General features: G+C 43.2%; 1 protein-coding gene across 1 annotated transcript in view; it reads right to left on the bottom strand.

Annotated features, from left to right (window-relative positions):
- The window catches only part of TOP1 (DNA topoisomerase I), a 66,646-nt gene that overhangs the window by 17,738 nt on the left and 28,796 nt on the right, over nt 1–20,112 (bottom strand). Inside the window, exons 3-8 of the mRNA XM_039563441.1 lie at nt 19,691–19,793; nt 9,980–10,112; nt 9,392–9,444; nt 6,570–6,665; nt 3,543–3,618; nt 2,492–2,589 (exon numbers count right to left, since the gene is read on the bottom strand). Of these exons, the coding sequence (XP_039419375.1) occupies nt 2,492–2,589; nt 3,543–3,618; nt 6,570–6,665; nt 9,392–9,444; nt 9,980–10,112; nt 19,691–19,793 (559 nt within the window). The remainder of the gene's footprint in view (nt 1–2,491; nt 2,590–3,542; nt 3,619–6,569; nt 6,666–9,391; nt 9,445–9,979; nt 10,113–19,690; nt 19,794–20,112) is intronic.

Here is a 20,112-nt window from a genome sequence, read left to right as displayed (position 1 = left end):
TGATAGCAGAAGGACACTGTGCCTTCTGGGAAGGCTACAAGGAAACCTGGGATTCATGAGGTAGTTTCTAAGCTCAAAGCTACCAGAAAGTGCGCCACAAAAAGACCACAAACCATCCCCAATCCCTCCTCCACCTTCCTAAACATCATACATAAGCATTAAGACAAAAGGTGAAAGTGAGCCTCCTGAGTTTAGCTCATTTTTCATCCTCATTTGGTTTCAAACAGAAAAAGCATTACAGCACCACTGCCCTTGGCAGCTTCTGGTTCTAAAGCAACGCTCCACACATGATTTTGTAGGAGCAAGGAGAATGCTGCCTATTAGGAAAGCTGCCTCACTGATTTCAGCAACAACTCATCAGTCATATAGGCTTCTTAATTAAATCCCACATCAAACTTGCTGTCTCAGGAAAGAAAAGTTGGGGAAGATCTTTTAAGTGGAATGAAAAGAGAGAAGATTCTTAAGAAAAAACCAGAACACACCTCAGGGATATGTTATTTCAAGGAAATGAACTTGCTGTAACACAAGATGGGAGAAGTGCTCGTAAGGTGCACTTCTGGATCACATCCTTCACACGCTGACAGGGCGTGAAAATGACCTCTGCAAGAGCTCCACGTGGTGATGAATGAGGCCAGTGCCTTGGGGATGTCTGCATCAAACATTCACATAAGTGAGGATGAAAATGCTCAAGGCAGCAAGCACTTGAGGAAGCAGCCAAAAAAGGTATCAGACACTCAGAAAATTGACTCAGATGGAACATAAAATGCCCTTAAGAGAAACAACTGAAGTGCAGATGAAACCTTGTCCAGCAAAGATGCGCTATACAAAGCTGCAGATGGATGACAGGAACATCAGCAGAAGGATGCAGCTACCCAGTGCCAAATCCTGCAAAACATGCTTTCCAAGGCAGTTTTCCTCAGCAGTAAGCACAAACTGCAGAGCTTAACACAGCTACAGGGGCCTGTGCTGCCCAGGCAGGTGAGGGGAGAACAGCACAGCTTTCCAGTAAAGGTCTGCTGTTCAAGGATACAGCCCACAATAAAAGGGAGCTGCAAAAACAGAATATTGAGCTAGAAAGAACCAGCAAGGGGAGCTGAGACAAAGCCAAAAAGACAACAGATCATTAAGGCTTAGAAGGACCTTCTGTAGCTTCCTACTGCTTCATGTCCCTGTAGTCTGTTAATGTTACTGCGCATTAAAAATATGCTGTCAAAGGGATTGAGAAAAAAGGGGATTGCTCAGGAAAAAGGGAAGGTTTGGGGAGGGGCTGGAAACCCAAGTTTCAAGGGAGTATTCAAGTAAGAAAAAGATTTGCAAGTGCTGATGTTCTGAGGAAGCTGTGACAGTCAAAGAGAAACATGTAAGACTATAAACACTACAGAAGATTTTTTCTTTTTAAAGATGAATCAATAATAGTGTCAATAAAGGAGTAAAGGATTGAACCTGAAAGGATTGAAGAGATTGCAAAGACTTTCCCCAACTCTACAGCCAAATGATCTGAAAAAAGAAAATGCTCATGGAAACATCCCTGAAAGGTCATAAAAATACATTACAGGAGGGCAGAAAACACACATGCTTTTGAGAAGTACATATGCACTAAAATGAGGGAAGTACTAAGGCCAAAACTTCCAAACACACAAACTCCTTCAAATCTAGAAATAACAGTTTAAATTACTATGGAGAGTTACAAAAAAAAATCCAGCAGGTTTCTTACACAGAGCACTACTGATGCATCACAGGTCTGTATTTCAAATGAACCACAAAGGTCAGACCTACTTAAAAAAGGTTCTAAAAAAATTTAAGAGTGGGTGAAAAGTACAACTTCAGTGATGTTACTTAAGGATCCTGGGCAAGACAGAAAGTGTTTTTCATTTAAAACTCATTTTCAGAAATCATTTGTCGAAGAGTCTGAGCTTAACTGGTGACTTGATCAACTTTCATTTTTGTGCCAGTGCAGGAGCAGTTTTGAGAGGCACAGCTGACACCCAGCTAGAATGAAAAGCTGGACACCCACTCATGCTGTACCTCTATATAACAGATAAATTCTACTAGAATACTGATTAACACATCTGCACATATTAATACATTCCTTAATCCACCTGCACCTATGAATATATTCCTGCTGACACCCCCAAGCCTACAAGCTTTCATACTGCTCTGAAGCATGTCAGCACAGAACAGCTTCTGGGCACAAGAATATTGGTATCTGATCATTATAGGCAGCCTCTATGTGACACAGGGAAAAAAAAAAACACAGACAACCCCACAAAACACTTATTTCCTGTTTTAGGGATATCACTTCTACTTCAGAGGATGAACACAGTGAATGAGATATTTATTTAGAGCTTACCAGAAAGTAAGCCAATTATTCAGAACAAATCCTCATGAATCAACAGAAGAGAAAGCCAGATGTGCTTATTCAGCCAGCATGGGAGGTACAGGCAAGTCCAGGTGCAGATGGGAGCCTACAGCACTGACTATATATAGTTACCATTTCCATTTTTGCTCCTCTTCTTTTTTCGGCTTCTTTCTTTTGTCCGCTTCAGGGACTTTCTTATCTTTGCTCTTGACTTTCTTTGCTTTGCTGTCCTGCAAAATGAGTAAGAATTTGTTAGAACAAGCTACTGTATTTCCCCCTCCCTTGAAAAGATGTGTTAAAACTAAAAGACTCTCTCTTGGGGTATATAAGAACTGAATTCCTGTGGCTTCGCCGCATAAATGTGCTCTTAGATCATCCCATTAAGTCAAAGTCTGCTGATGGTCCCACTTAAGTTTTCAGCCGGATTCTTTTACTTTACACTGGGGACATGCTAAATGCACACAGCCAGTTATTCTGTCTCACCTGGTAAGGGGCAAGTCTGGGCCACGGGAATGGAATTGCTGAGTTACAGAACCTCCTCCCTGGCCTGCACTGGTGTGTCTGGTCTGGCAAATGCTACAGAGCACAACGACCCCTCTCAGGTGGCTTCTGGGATTCTACTGGTATATGCTCAGTGTAGAGACACTTCCTTTGAAGGGAAGAATTAACCCTACTGCCAGGAGGTGCCGCAACATGTGTCTCACAAGGGTTCCTTTGCTACGTGGGAAGTGTAGTTCAAATTATGGCTAACCTTTTCCAAGTGCCTCTCCAAAGAAATTTCCACCTAGGCTCCATCTAAATGCTTTAAGCTTCCCTCTAGCATCTCAATCTCTGTTTCATCTCCCCTGCCTCCGAACCCTGCCACATCATCTGTGCAATTACCACATTGTGAGCAAGGCTCCCCTGCTCCCTGCCAGCTCCTTAACAGAAGGACTGTGAATTGCCTGGAACAGCCTGGAAGTTCATGTCCTGGAGGCATCTTCTCCACCCACTGTTTTAAGGGTAGGAAAGAAAGTTTCCCAGACTTTTTATACATTGTAGTTCAGGTAAGTTAATATCTGCACCATAGGGGGATCTGCCACACACAGCTCTGTTCCAGACAAAATCAGGTTCCCCCTGCTCTGCGTAATTCCACACCAAATAGCCTGGCTTTTCTTGATCATAAACTTGTCTGTCACATTACCTCTTCCTCCTCTTGTTTCCTTTTCTTTGCTTTCTTGATGTCTTCTGTTTTGATTTTCTTGGGTTTGTAGTCAGCACTAAGAACAAAAAGACTTGCTGATGAAAGCGATCCATTTTCCAGTACAAATAAAGAGTAGTCATAGATGTACAAAGTTTGTGTGCATGAGCTTGCAGTATTTCTGGCATTTTTAATTTCTAAAGAATATAATTTATACCCTGCTCCCTCAGAAGACTCAATAATCCCAATCCAGCACAACAGCCTACAAAACCCACAAGATGTTACTGTCAATCCCTCTTGGCAAATTTCACACTGCTGAAGCAAACATCTTCCTCGACGAAGAATTGATTCAAAAGCACTAGTAGCCACGCAGTGATTACATGGGATAGGATAAATGGGTAAAACCTTACTGGCATATTCTATCCCAACTCTTTTTCCAGTCGTCAGTGTGGGACCTTGCCCACAAGGCTCACTTTCTGCAACCCCCACTAGTTCAAACAACAGCGAAACTGAGTACTGGCAAATTACATAAACACAATCTCATTTCCAGTGAGGTTGGAAAAGACCTCTGAGATTATCAAGTCCAACCTGTGACTCAACACCACCTTGTCAACCAGTCCAGGACACCGAGTGCCACATCCAGTTTTTCCTTAAACACCTCCAGGGACGGTGACTCCACCACCTCCCTGGGCAGCCCATTCCAATGTCTAATCACCTTTTCAGTGAAGAAATTCCTCCTAATGTCCAACCTAAACCTCCTCCTGGTGCAGCTTAAGACCATGTCCCCCTGTCCTGTCCCTTGTTCCCTGGGAGCAGAGCCTGACCCCCACCTGGCTGCACCCTCCTGTCAGGGAGTTCTGGAGAGTGATAAGGTCACCCCTGAGCCTTCTTTTCTCCAGGCTGAGTGTGACTGCACTCAGGATGATCTGCTCCATGACCTTCTTGGGCACTGAGGTCAGGCTGACAGGCCTGAAGTTCCTTGGATCCTCCTCCTGGTTTTTCTTGTGGATGGGTGTCACATTGGCACCTCCAGACCTCTGGCGTGGCAGGAGTGGATAAATGATGGGAGACCAATCTGTGGAGCTCTTCCACTGCTTCCTCAGTACACTTGGATGAATCCCATCCAGTCCCATAGAACTGTGAGCATCTAAGGGGCTCAGCACATCACTGACTGTTTCCTCCTGGGCTGCAGGGGGTCCATTCTGCTCCCCATGCCTGTCTATCAGCTCAGGGACCCATCTGCCCTCAGGATAACCAGTCCTACTGTTGAAGACTGATACAAAAAAGCCATTAAGTACCTCAGTCGTCTTCTTGACTTTGGTAACATATTCCCTCTGGTATCCAATAAAGAATGAAGGTTTTCCTCAGCCCTCCTTTCGTTAACTTATTTATAAAAACACTTATTATCCTTTACAGAAGCGGCCAGATTAAGTTCTAACTGAGCTTTTGAATCTCTTGTTTTCTTTCTGCATGACCTAAAGAGATCCTTAAGCACTTCTGGAGTGGCCTACCCCTTTTTCCAAAGGTGATACACTCTCTTTTTCTTTGAGTTCCTGTGAAAGTTCCCTGCTCAGGTAGGCTGGTCTTCTTCCCTGCTGGCTCATCTTCTTGCACATGGGGACAGGCTGCTCCCCATGCCTTCAAGATTTCTGTCTTAAAGTATGTCCAGCCTTCCTGGGCCCCTTTGTTTTTAAGGGCTGTTTCCCAAGGGACTTTGAATCAGTGCCCTGAATAGGCCAAAGTCTGCCTTTTGGAAGGAAATCCAGGGTAGAGGTTTTGTTGATGCCCCTCTTTCACCAAATACTGAAAACTCCATCATTTCATGGTCGCTGTGCCCATGACCACCACATCTCCCACCTGCCCTTCTGTTTGTAAACTGCAGGTCCAGCAGGCTACTACTCCTGGTAGGCCACAGCTGTCCTTACCAGCTGAGACAGAAAGTTCTTTTGCACACACTCCAGGAATCTCCCAGTCTGCTTCCTCTCTGCTGTGTTGAGTTTCCAACAGATATCCGGCAGGTTAAAGTCTCCCACAAGAACAAGGGCTGGCAATGCTGAAACGTCAGCCAGCCACTTATAGCACAGTTCATCCACCTCTTCATCCTGGTTGGGTGGTCTGGAGCAGAGTCCCAGCAGGATATCTGCTTTACCAGCCTTCTCCTAGATGCTCATGCATAGGCACTCAACCTTATTGTCCCTATCCTTGAGCTCTATACAGACAAACCACTCCTTAACGTACAGAAATACCCCAATTCCTAATCTTTCCGTTGCAGACATGAGACATCATACATCCAGAAGGCAGCAAGTGATTACACAAAAGGAAAGATGTCCCACCCATGTCTCTTGGAAACTGAGACACACAGGGATGGAGTGCCACCATGGTGAAACCCTTCCAACCCATTAACTCCTGACTGCTAATAAGGACAAACTACCTGAAGAGCTGGATGGACACAGTGGCAGATCACAGTGAGATGGAACTAAGCTTGTATTTCAGTGGGTTCCTGTGTCAGGCAAACATCACATGTGCTTCTCTTTCAGACAGCAACCCTCAGCATAACTTATGACACATTGAGACTCCAGGCAAACCACGCCAGGCAGTGCAGGCAAACCTCCCCCTGCCTCCAAACAGGCTGACAGTGCATTTCTGTTCTCATGTGCAGTCATTTCCTTGCCCAACAGAAACCACTGCAGCCACTTAGCTACGTTAATACCTCATGTGCTCACATTTCTGTTTTACAATCTTCATCAGTCTTTACCTGCCTTCTGGGGTTTTTCTTTTTTATTTACTAGTTCTGCAACATTTCACAGCACCATCTGCAGAAGCAGGTAATGGCATTTTGCCTTGCACAGCAAAAATACTATCCCTGCCCTGCTCAGAGAACTTGTAACAGCGTAAGGAGTCTGGTCTCAGACCTCCAGTACCCATCTCAAGAAGTCTGTGCTGATCACTTGAAATTCCACCTGCTCCCTCAAAGTTCTCTTTTTAAAACCAAAGGCAAACATCCAAGTCACCAGCACCCACGCCACTTACTCATCATCTTCTCGAGGTCTCTTCAGGGGTTTGGAGTCCTCTTTAGGAGATGCATAAAACCCATCATCATCTGGTTCATCTTTAATACGTGGCGGACTACAAAAAGAAGCAAAGAAACACGGTTCTACTTTCAAAAAGAGGAAGTTTCCTGGAAACCAGCAACAACTAAGTTTTAAGAAATAATCATCTGCAAAATGGGCATGTCTTCCACGAAATGTGCTGCCCATCATAGGACCCCAAAGACTTGCGATGTGTCATTTTCTGAACATCCACAGATAGTGTAAGGAGAGTTATTCAGTGTCTACACATTTGCCATTTCTCAAGCAACATCAAGTTCAATGTCAACAGCTCAAAGTTCATTTTGTTTCCCTGAGGTTTTGAGTAAAAACCACTATAGCTTCCAGCACTTTCAAATACACTTAAAAACTGAAATGCCTGTGTGGAGTCAAATGCAGGATGTTGTTTAGTTCCAACTCAATACCCTTATTGAGGCTTCTAAGAGGGAAAAAGATTATCAACTAAACAAAGATTTGAAAGCTATTCCCTGGAATATTTTGCCAACTAAATATTGAGGCATGTGAAAACCAGAAAAGGAAACAAAGATTTGGCAAAGTTAAACAGATCAGTCTCTTTTCACTATCCAAACTGCAGGAAGCAAACAATCCTGTCCCTTTCAACAGACCACAAAGTTAGGCTCAATGTTTTCAGCCATATTGTCCCAAGACATTAGCAATAAGAAAAAAAATAGAGTATTAGTGCAAGAGAGACTATTCTGTTAGACAAACTCATTCTTTCTAGATTTCACAGAAACACTTCACTGATCGTCATAAAGAAAATGATGCCTCAAAGAGTCCAAAATTACATTTTGAAGCACTTAGTGCCATCTTGGGCTTCCTTATTCATGTCCCACCAGCAATTTCTATATCAAACTGACTCAGTTTCCAAGTCAACATGTGGATTTTGCAATCAGATGGAGTCAGAACTAAAATAAGCAGCATTCAGCTTTGTAGACCACAGTCAGCAGGAGACATTAGGGAGTCTCATGTTAGCTGGCAGTGTGTCCGTGAAGCAGAACAAGCAGTTTGCTCCCTCACAGCTCTAAAGCCACTGCAGTGCTGGAAGATGCAGCTCAGGGGAGATACAAACAAGCTGCTCTATGAAGCCATTTCTGTTGCATCGCCTGTAATTAAGTAAGACACAAGTGTGCAGCACAGAGACAGCTGCAAAACATCTATGGAAAAAAAGGTAACCTATTCTCCCTTTCAGGCAGAAATGTAGAGCTACTGTTTGTAAAGTCCCTAGGAATTCTATCTATTTTAACATTGTCTATTTTAACACTGAAATACTGCACAATGTTTTATAATGGAAGAAATAAAGTGTGAGTCTGTGAAAAGAAAGGAGCTGTACGACCAAGCTGAACCTTGACTTGCATTGTTTCCAAGACTCTAACACTGTTCATTGTACTAAGTCTTAAGGAAAAATCAAAACCATCTGAGTAAGGACATTTTTCTCTGCAGAACTTGTAAAAGAATATTTCAGCAGGAAAATAAAAAAAATTACTTTACTCTTAGCCAGCATTTGGCCCTGAAGAAGGCACAACTGTGATGGCTCCTTCAGGCTTTTCTCAAACTCATTAAAAAAACCTCTTGGACCTAAGGAGGATTCAGTTATCTTGATATGAGAACATCCAACATCCCTGGTGAGATCAGCACATCATACAACTGTGTTGAACAGCAGAGGGTAGAGACAGTTATTAACTGTCTGCCACACCACAAACACCTAAATGTCACTGCTCTCTTCCTGAGTATTCCCCAAAGGGCCTGGAGATGGCGCCTCTGTCCTGTGCCAAGCCTGACTCCCTCTTTCGTATTTTTAAATAGGAGCAGGGAAATGAAACAGATGTAAGAACTCCTGTCAGAAGGGCACACTCAAAACAAACACAGAATACCTAAAAGGCATGGGCCTGGCAGGTGCCTTCTCCCAACCTCTCTGTATCCACAGAACGTAATGAAACTGGAAGGATTTTGTTTGTTTTGATTTTTAAGTGGATTCATAAACTAAATGAATTCATGAACTGAGTGCTGTTCTTGACTAACAGATATGGATGCATGCATCCACCATACCACACACCTTCAGTAAGTCAGTGGACTTGATTTAGCACCTTAAAAATAACCAATGGCTGGGCTGTAAACAAGTCACAAGAGATCTTGGTTGACTATTAAGAAAAAGTACTCTTCCATCAATTGCTCACTTTAGGTGTTTAAAAAGACTACTTATCGATGACTGACACAACACTCAAGTCCAGGAGGTTCTATTATTAGCAGGAATTTAGTACTAGAGTAGGACATCTATGCATTTCCTGAAGGTACTTCTGATTTTACATGTCACTCTTGTCGCTCCTCTGCAAAGGCTTCAGGCTGCAGTCACATACAGGACAGACACACAGAGGCAATCTGGACTGGCTTTGCTGGGTCCTGTCTCCAGCAGACTGCCTGCACGTTCAAGTCCCAATTTTACAACAGAGGTTCTTTCAAACCCAGCTACCAATGTTCCCATAGTTCAGTCTGTCCTCAGGAGAATCCAGCTCCTTAATACTTAGACAAGCCCAGGGTATGCAGGCAGACACCAGGTATTCCACAGCTCCCATCTCCAGTTACTGGGTACACAGATCTACCCATTCTCATAACTGAGAAGAATGTATCTTCTGAAGGGCTTAATAGTGCCCCAATTTTTTCTCAAGACCAAGTGAGAGGATTCAAACACTGAGCACCTATGAAAAGTCAAACTGCAGCTTTTTGCAGATCATAGACCTGGTTTCTTACCTGGAGAAACCATTTTCCTTTTCCTTCTTTATTTTTATATCACCAGAAGATGACTTCATCTGAAAAACATAAAAAGTAGGAGCTGATTAGCATTTTCCAACACAATGCAGGGTATTTAACTTGCAGAAGGAACTGTGACTATCTCCATCCCCTGTAGTCCTTAGTGACCTACATGACAGAGAGGCAACATTTTCTGCAAGTCTTAGTCAATTCAGTACTTTTTGGCTCTCCAATTTCCTCAGCAGATTGGAATTAAGTATATAGTTTGTTCTTGCATGGACTGAATGTGATATGACAGATTCTTCTCCCTTGTCTCTGAACCCAAGCTTGGCGAAGTGAAATGTAACGAGAAAAAATGTGGAGCCAGTGGACACAGCTCACTGTGGAACTGTTTCTATTCACACACCTGCAGATAAAGTCCTTATGAGTTCATATCTAGCACTCCACAAACAAGGTGTCTGGGTTAGCATTGGGATAGTTCTCTCCAGGTTGACAGAAACCTTGAGTACAAGCTACATCTAACCCATCGAGTTTGTACTATTCAGTAGCATAAGCCAGACCCATCCTGTTGTCTCTCCCAGAGGAGACACCCACCTTCTCTTCCTTTCTCTTCTCCTTGTCTTTATCTTTGTGTTTGTCTTTGTGTTTCTCTGAGCTGCCATCTTTGTGTTTGGTTTTCTCCTTGTCTTTGTGTTTCTTTTCCGAGGAATCTTTGTGCTCACTGCAAAACAAGAGAGTGTGTTTGCAGAGGGGAACACAAGGAGATTTGACTAATACAATTTCCAGTGGTAAAGAATCACAGGTTTTGATGATTACAAACCCTAAAAAATAAGGGATCACCTTAACAGGAAGATCTACCACAACCTCCTGTCAGGCACCATCCATTCTCCTCGGGAAGAAGGACAGGAGGGATACCACAAAATCCCAGTTGCCAAGCCTCCACTTCAGGAAACTCCCCATCAGCCTGGATTGCTGAGGAAATCCACAGCTGCTACACTTTAAAGTTCAACACTTTAGGAAGAATTCCCACTGTCTCTGCTTTTCCTCTTTTTCCTAGTCCACATAAAAGGTCACTGGAACAGAGCCGCCAGCCCCGTCAATGCCCGTGTCAGCTTTTGCTCAGACAACAGATTGTCATTGTAGCAGCTCTCATCTCTGGAACTTAAAGAGAAAACCGCTGATCTCTATTATTCCCAAACAGATGGGAAAACCAGAGCAAACAGGATATGTGATGTCCTTGTGCTTATGCAAAGTCAAACAGAAAAGGCAGGAATAATGCTGCAGTCCTCAGCTGGAGCTGTTGATACCACCACAGCCAGCCCAGCTCTGCTGAAACAGCCCCATCCTTTGGGGCAAGAACCCAACAAAGGTTTCCAAGTGAGAGTCTGGTTTGTAGCTACTCTGGTGTTATGATTAGCAGTATTGAGAGTTTAAATACCCAGAATTTTTAGTCAGAACACAGGAGAAAATGCATACAAGAAGAAGAAAATCAACCTTTATTCTGTTCCTACCCACTGATTTCTGAGACATTAGGATAAATTTGTATCACATTCTCAAGTTTTTCTTATCAACTAGAAAGACACGTGGATGTTTTCAAATGAAAATGAGGTTTCTCATGGAATGACAAGCCTTGAGGCCAGAAATTGAGGCAATACTCTCAGGAGACTCAGAATAGAAACATCAAGGATTAGCAGCAGTGCTGTGGAAGCCAAGCAACAAGCCTAGCAATTCTACAGGACCTCAATACACACTTAAAAGGTTGTGTGGACTCCCTGAGGTCACCCTGGGCTTTAGCAAGTCAAAGGCATGGTGTAAATCAGCATGGATAGGCACCACCCAGATGCCTTCCTCATCCTGGCTGTTCACACTTTCCCTTCTCAGCACTTGACTCCCATCACTACTGCTCTCTGGGACACACTGTGCTTCCCCTTAAAAAGCTTTACTAGAAAAAGGCACTTTCCATGTTTCAGTTATTTCAACACTCAGGTGCAAGCCCAAACCAATCTGGGTGAACACAGACCTGAAAAAGGAGTCAGGAATGCCGATTACAGATTCTTTGAAACTTCTTTTTATCACAAAACCAGACTGCAAAAGGGTTGATGGCTACAGAGAGAGAGCAGGACATCAACCAGTTCCCAGAGCTTGTGTGTGATTAGGAGCAAGGCAATCACAGTCACAAATACACTGACCCACACCCAGCTTACAACTGCAGAGGCAAGCACGGACAAATGGATGTGAACCTGCCAAAGGTCTAAATAATTCAAGCCTAGAGTAGCCTGAATAATAACACTCCAATAAATATACATTGAATAAATTGAATACACACCAGCCATCCAAGTTCAAGCAGCTAAAGCACGAAAATCCATCTCTGAAGGAAATCAGTATATTCACATACTGTGTGGCACTAAGAGACCAGCAGCAAGAGAAACCAGTTTCATTTTAACTCTCCAGCAACCTCTTCATACAAAGCAGTGAAGGCATATCTAAACATGCAAAGGCAACAGGCACTCTAGAAATGCTTGTAGTTAGACACACAGCACCACATGTTGCCTGTGAGCAGACTCAACAACTGCAGACTATTCTTACCCCACAGATCATGTTATGTACGGTGTGCTCAGGACATGCGAGTACAGACACGGAACATCCTGACACTGGATCCTGGAAATCCACGACATGCCTGCTGCTCCTGCTCAGATCTCTCATCCCAGGTTCTGTACCGTGTTTATTCATCAGTATTCCAAGCTCAAGACACCTAGCGAATTTTCCTTTGCTCCAATCAGATTCACTGACTGACTGAAAACACTAATGCTACACATCACTTACAATTTTTAAACTCAGGAAGGTCTGGAAATTCTGACCTGATACCTTGCACTTGTACCTGTATGCCAGGTACCCCATTTGCCAAAGATTTAAGGTTGACAATTTAAGAGGGATCTCAACCTTCATATATTTAAACCAATACTCACAATAATAACATTCGATATCAATAATCAATATTCAACCTTCCTAGATCAATCCAAGCTGTGGATGCCCCATCCCTGCATTCAAGGCTAGGCTGGACAGCGCTTGGACAACCTGGTCTAGTGGAAGGCGTCCCTACCCATGTCACGGTGTGGAATGAGATGAGCTTTAAGGTCCCTTTCAACCCAAACCATTCTGTGATTCTACAATTCAAACATACAAGAAAAATCATAACAAACACACACACAAGGCTCAGACCCATCTTGTTCTTTCCAAGTCTGATTGTGTTTATTTTCTGACTCATTCTTATTTGGTATTAAAATCCTACCTGAAATAACATGTTTTACTCAGACATTAATTTGCATCTTCAAAGCATGATACACACTGCAATTACTGGAGTTAGTGCTCTGAAGAAAAGATCATGGCAGTGGCTTGAGAATTTGGAATAGCAAAAGAGAGAGAAACATTCTGGTTTTCCAAAGCACCATACTCATTCATTCTCACTAGCAGCCAAAAGCACTCGCTTTCAGGATGTGACTGGAACAGCCCTGGGATGTACACAAAGCATGATTAAAAGCAAACTAATAGATGACAATCTAGATCTGCAAAGCTAAGATTGAAACAGAAACAAAATCCCATTGGCCTAGAGAGACACACACATTTGTGTGCGCTGAATGCTTACAAGACTACAGCTGGAATGCTAAAGCCTCTAAAAACTTAGGCTTGTTTAAAAGTAGATGCTCAAATAATATCTCTCTTGAAAGAGAGTAAGTGGCCAGCATTGAAAAGCTGTCATGCAATCTAATCGAAATTTTTCAGCACAGTTTCTCAGATTTTTCAGCATCAGAGCCAGAATCTAGAAGTCGGCTTCCTGACTCAATCTTAGTTGTTGGTTTTAATTAAATTTTTTTATCATAAGACTATCCTTCCCCTTTGCTCTGCAATGAGCAATAAATTTCTCACCCAAGCAATGTGGGCTCAGATAACCCAAGGAAACTCTGTCTCCAGTTTCACTCTGCAGCTTCATTTTCCAAAGATCAGCACTGGTGGCTTGGCCCTGAGGTCCTGCTTGCTGCTGCTCCCGGTGACTGGAAGGAATTCCCTAGATAAAAATCTGGTATTGTGTACTTTTCACTCCAATGTTAAAAGAGAGCATAAATTTCTTTCCCTTATGTGTAAGAAGCCTGCTTGTCAGCCCTGTGTGTTTCCAGACACTGGACCACAGCTCTTTAACAGCTCAGCATGAAACTTATGACATGTGCATCAAGGAAGGCTTGTGCCCCTCTTCTCTTGGAGGGATGGAAATCTCCATCTCCCAGAAAAGCTCCCTCGGAAATGAGCCGATAACAAAAGCCTCAAGCAACAATCCTTAGAAGAGGAACTTCTTTTTTTCTCCCAAAGCAAAGTAAGTTGCTCGCATATTAACTGCAGTCAAGCTGAGCTGCTTTGGTCTTTCATTTGGCTCAGATACACATGTGAGCCTACAGTGAACACGATTTAACCACCACACTAATCTCAAAAGAAAAGAGAAGGCAACAGGATGCCATCCTTACCCTGAAGATGGAGTTTCAGCCTTCTATCAGAAAGCTATTTCCAGACAACCCCAAAGCTATTATTAGGAGGGACTGGGAACAATTTAAAGATCAGAAGTCTATCTTCCTGGCCAATTCAAAACTGGGGAAAAAAAAAAAAAAATCACTTTTCTTTAAAGAAACCAAGCAAAACGGTCTCAAGATCACATGCACACTGCTAATTTTATCTTGAATTCATTGTTCAGGGCTCTGTGAATCCTTTGTTACCTTTCCTGCACATACCTCTCGGCCAACAAGCCAGCTTGGAGTCATGGAAGTAGGACAGCAAAACCCCCGAAAGACAGAGGGGAGCTTCAGGGGAAGTTAGCCTGAAAACAGGACAACTGGATCATAACAATTGCTCATACCCATCCCTGCTGACAAATTAAGATCTTCCTTCTCACCTAGACCGCTGCAGTTGCATCACTGCAACAGAACTCAGAGTTATACCTCTTGAAGGTGTTTAATGCTGAAAAACCTGCACTGTTTGTGTTTTTATAAGGCAACCAAGTGTAGTGGGAGATCCCATTAACACAGGCAGAACAAGGGATTACATCATCGACAGGTGTATCATGGTACTACTGGCTTAGTTCAGACCAAGGCCAGGTGAGCACACCTGAAGCACTCCATCCTTCGTGCCAGCTTGCTTACTGCCTTCCATATACAGTTTTACTGTGAACAAGGACATCCAAAGGCTGTGGAGAGCTCAGGCTGAAGCAGACGAAGCAGAAAATGCATCAGAAGAAGCCATTTCCCTTGTAAGCACGGATATATTTGCCAATGAGGATGCCTGCAGGAGAGAGGAGAGGGAGAGGAAGGGAGCCCAGGCACCTGGCAGCAGCTGCTCAGGCCGAGATCACATGGGAAAGTCACAAGTGGAAAGTGTTTCCAAAGAACAGCAGATGTGCAGATCACAGCTTCCTCCTTCAAACTGCAACAGCTTCGCAGTAATTTAACACTGCATTCTTCAGGTGCCATTTATGTACGTTAATAATCCCTTCCCAGGCCCTTTCCATTCCAGCTTCAAAACCACAAGCTGGGAAGGATGCTTTATCTAAAGTGTCTCTTATTTCCTCTCTCTGCTGTAATTAGCTCGTGACAGGGAATCTGCTACTAGCGAGTGCCAGAGCCGGCTGCCATCGGAGCTGTGCCTGCTCGGGAGCTGCTGCAGCACAACTGAAGCGTAAAATAACAGGGAGTTGTGATTTCAGTGCAGCCCAAAACCACGATGGGGACAGGGCACAGGTGACACAGCCCGCGTCTCGTTTGACGCAATACAGTATTAATGGAAACTGTGATCACATCCAGGCTAATGCACACCAAGGAAGAGCTGCCTGTGCAGGGAGCACTTCCAAAGCAGCAGCACCCCAGGGAAGGCCAGGTTTTCAGCTGGCTTGCAGGATATTATGCTGTTAGAGGGTTATCATATGGAATTACAGGGAATGAACATGTGAGCCCCAAAGGTCCTGCTGGGTTTCCAGCAATGCAATAAAACAACCTGAAACCATTCTTCCCAGTGGTGAAAGGAGTCTTTTCACAGATAACAGATCAAGCCTTCAGCAAGAGGAACAAGATGAAAATCGGGACTAACCAACAGCTGATAAAAACTTTAGGAATTAGAACAATATTCACACAGCGAAATGAAGATCATGCCTAGCACACGCTTTCCATGGAGAATTAAGAAGACTACTAAAAAGCAAAAATTTTTACTACTGGAAAGCACTGTCACATTAGAAAACTGTTCGAGGTGAACTGTGCACTAAAATGGGGTAGAAAAACAAACCCAGCTGTGCTAGCAAACAGCAGGTGTGAGGTCTTTTAAAAAAATTGCCTTTACCCCTACACTGGGTATCCCTGCCTCTTCCTGCCCCCAATGCACACCATTCCAAGCAGATCAGGATCACATAATAAACCAGAGGAGGTGTGCAAGAAATCTGACCTGAAATTTATCTTCACCCATGGCTAGCAAATGCCCGGAATCTGTGTTTTTCCTAGCAAAACCATAAAATTAGAAGATGCCAGTGAAGATCAGGTCTGTGAATCCTTTCTGTGTTCCATGCCTCGGTTCATCCCAAGCTGTGATCACAAGAGGTTTTAGTAAATGAAGGAAATATGCAATCTGACAGAAGATTTTCTTCCTGCGGCTCCGGTGCTTGTCACGCTGACAGCACGGCTCAGTGCTGCAGAGCAGCCTCTCCGCTCCCATTCCCTGTCACAGCCAGCCCTGCCCTCCTCAGGCTCCTGGCAGCCCACTCTCCCTGCAGAGAGCCCAGGACACCTGGCAAAGAGACACCTGTTACTGCCAACACTTCCAACCCGCTCCCTAACAAGGCTTGGCTTCAAAGGACCTGTTATTCCATTATTATATGTGGTCCACTTGTCTGAAACACTCAACTCCCACAGATCAGAAACCTACTGCCACATGGGATTTGTTTCGTTTTATTTTTATAACCACTGACATTTATATTTAATGGATGTGTATTAGATTTTTGTTTGGAGACCAGGAAGTATGGGGCTAAAAAAATGAGCAAAAAACCACACTTTTTTGGATAGTGATGTGGATTTATTCCCTGATGCAGACTGTTCTTAAGTGGGCTTTGCATTTTCTTTCCTCGAGGGGTGACGGGAAGGTCTGAGGCACACAAATGTTCTCTCCCAGTTTACTACAGCTGTAAATGAGTGGTTAAGACACAGAAGTGTCATCTTGTGAGTGGGAGAGGAGGAAAGCAAGAACCAAAATTAAGAAGTTCTACATACCACTCCACACACTTCTGTCATATGAAATCAGAATTGTCTATTTTAGGTATTTCAGAGACTTATCTTGGCAGTTTAGATCCTTCAAAGTCTGGATACAGGAAACATTTATTCTCCTGTACTGGAGATGTTCTGTCTTCTTGATGCAGGTTTTATTTTAAAAGCTTTTTTTAAGTATAGGACAGGAAATGAAACTGTCAAACGATTACAGACAGACACAAAAACTATCTGCTTCAAACACAACCACACAGTGCTCTTAACTGTGCCCAGTGTGCACTGTGCTTCTCAGAATGCAATCAGGGGCTCTTCACACACCACGGATAAAATGTCACAGAGGCACCAATTCAAGTCTCCCAGAAAACAATGGCTTCAATTTCTGCTAAGGCACCATTCAACCTTTTTTGAGAACTACCAAAGATACAGCACAGCTTTTGCAGTAACACAGCAGCTTTTCAGAAATACAGAATGGATTTTGTGAAGATTTACATGCAATTCTAGAAATCTAAGATCAACTTTTCCAAAGGATTAATTTACAGCCTATTATCAAGTACTTTAAAAATTCTTCATAGAGATAAAAAACATTGAAACCCCCCCCCCTCCCCTTACTGTTTCCTTGAGATTTTTTCATTAATTTCTACCAGAATCATGGCTATTTTTCACTTGTTTCTCATTGTCAAAGGAGAAACTTCAGTACAAACAGGCAGGCTTTTTTCCTTCAAACAACGGTCACCTAAAATCGGATTCTCACAGACATAACTTACATTTATGGAATTGCATGGGTGACAGCTGAATCAAAGGATTTAGGGAAGAAATGTTTAACTTTCAATTATTTCTATGAAGTTTTGTTACAAGTCTGCTGTTTTTACACAGCAAGAAGCCAGATACCCTGTGCATGACTGAGCCTGAATGGGACAGTGAAGATTTTGGAGAACTCCTAAAGGAGTGATCCAAAGAGGATCACAGGCATGTCCATGTACGTTACCTTCCCAGAGAACCACCTTCAAGACCGAATCTCAAGATTCAGCACTATAATACATCAATTTTTAAGGTGGCAGCTTTGAAAGCAGAGTGTGCACTCAGCCTGGGAGAGTCCTCCCTTGCGAAGGAACCTGAGGGGCAAAGCATTACTTGTGTAATGCCTCCTCCAAAATGCCTTGAACAAACTGCCTGCACATGCATGCACTCAGCCATGCCACCCACAGAGAGCGACCTTTTTTGGGACCCCAGGATGCAGCAGATTCTGTGTTCACAGGACACACAAGCACTTAACAGAGACATGAAAACAACTGGGAGCATTAGGCACCGTGCCTAGAAAATGTGATGCGTTTCCCAGAGGGATTTCAAGACAACATGGTAGGGAGGAAGGAAGTACTTCAAGACAAGGCATGATTACATATCACCTCCTGAGCTACACCTCGCAAAACATCGCAGCCATTCTATCTTCTTTCCACTGTTTTGGTATTTATTGTTTGCAAAATCAGCTTCAAGTTATGAACCATAATTAGTTCTTCCAGTTAAAAACACGCTGACCATTTCCAACTCCTACACAAACGAAGTCAAAGCATTAATGAATTTGGGAATTTAAAGACAGTGCTTACATTACTCCTTACAAAAGAATGTGCTCTGCTAAGATTGCAGGAGAATGGTTTTTCAAGTGAAGCAATGAGCATTTGGAAATGTGAGGCAGTCAGTTTTGGGGTGCATGATTATCAGGAAAATGAAAACTAGAAATCAAGGCAATACAGACGTGTGAACAAAGGCAAAGAACGTGTCCAAAGTATTTCATCCTTGTGAGAGCCAGCAAATTCAAGTTATTTGGCCTAGGGTTTTTTCCCCATCAATCATTTACTTTCGAAAAAAAAAAAAAAAAGACACATTATGGAACAGTAGGCTTGTGCAACTTCTCAAAAGATCACAGAAAATTCAATTCAAGTATGAGCCCAATAAAACAAACCCACTACTCTGCACAGACTCCCTCTTTCATGCTTCTTTTTAATAGGAATCATTGTTAACACAAGCTTTTTTGTTCCTTTTCGGACAGTGCTATCACAGTTGCAGAGCAATTACTTAATACACTCGTTTGCCCACAGCACAAACACTGTCTGTCATTCCCAAGTGCCACACCAGAAACTTTTCCTCCAGGAACTGTTTTTTCCAAGTTTTGCTGGCAGTGTAGGCTCCATGACACTTGTGTGTCAGGAGTTACGACGGAGGAAACTTCTCTGAGTAACATCCTGCCTGTGCGTCGTACTCTGCCACACCAAATCATCACACAGACCTCCACATCCCAGTTCCTGCAGCTCACAGCCCAGGCTAGGGAGCAACTAGACCATGGAATTCACCAGCTCAAGAGCTACAGGCTATCACATCAGCGTGGTGACCTGGCAAGTGACTGGCATCAAACACCTTCCCCGTACAGTGGCAGTGTAGTGCATAAATCACATCGGACAAAAGAGCACACGATCCTTTGGAATCCATCTAACCCAGCAAGTTTCCCAGTGTTACCTCACACAGCTGAGACATTCAGCCACTGTGGTGGCAGGCCAAGGATAGCACCATCATTCTGAGGGACCATCTTTCCAGGCACTTCTAATTATGAGAAGGCTTAGTAGCCACATGGGGGTCACTATGCTAAAGCGGTGGGGGTTTATAGCAGCATGGAAAGAATGCCACATTCCTGACAAATGACTGGAACCACACACAAAAGTTTATGAACAAAAGCAATCAATCTGCATGAAGGTGAGGCTGAGCTAGTTTTCTACACCTTTAGCAACACTAAGCTACAATAATCTTTTATGCATTAGTATCAGCTCACATTTGCAAGATACACAGCTTCAGCCACCCACATGGAAATGCAGGCAATGACAAAAATCAGGCTTAAAGCACCTACACTTATAAAAACCACACTCAAAATGTAGCAATTCCATACTCATTTATTATCAGAGTAATTCTTGTAAGACTGCACATTCAATGGTGTTTTAGCCTATGAAGACTTCATCCACTTTTTCCTCACCTATTACTGTGCTTGGACTTTTCCCGGTCTTTTTCCTTGTCCTTCTTGTGCTCTTTGTGCCGGTGTTCTCGGTCTTTGTGTTTATCTTTGTGTTTGTGAGAATCTGTAAGCAGAGAGGCAAAACAAAAGAAATTAAATTGGGAGAAAACTCCACACCTCCCTCGTGAACCTCTGCATTTTCCCCCACCGCATTCTAGTATTTCTGTGATTCAAAATTTGTAACAAAAATCTTGGTTTCAGAGGTCCTAAATGGATTCATTGTTCCTGCAGCACAAGTTAATTCATCTTGGCAACAGCTGCATTTACATGGTCTTTAGTTCAACGACCTTTAAATGCTTTTTAGACTCTGAAGAAATGCAATCCTTCCATTAACTAGGTACCTATGGATACAGCAAGTTCAACCTTCTTTGGCACACAGGCAG

Source organism: Corvus cornix, chromosome 20 (assembly GCF_000738735.6).
Source record: "Corvus cornix cornix isolate S_Up_H32 chromosome 20, ASM73873v5, whole genome shotgun sequence".
Lineage (NCBI taxonomy): Eukaryota > Metazoa > Chordata > Aves > Passeriformes > Corvidae > Corvus > Corvus cornix.
This window is presented reverse-complemented; position numbering and strand designations above follow the sequence as displayed.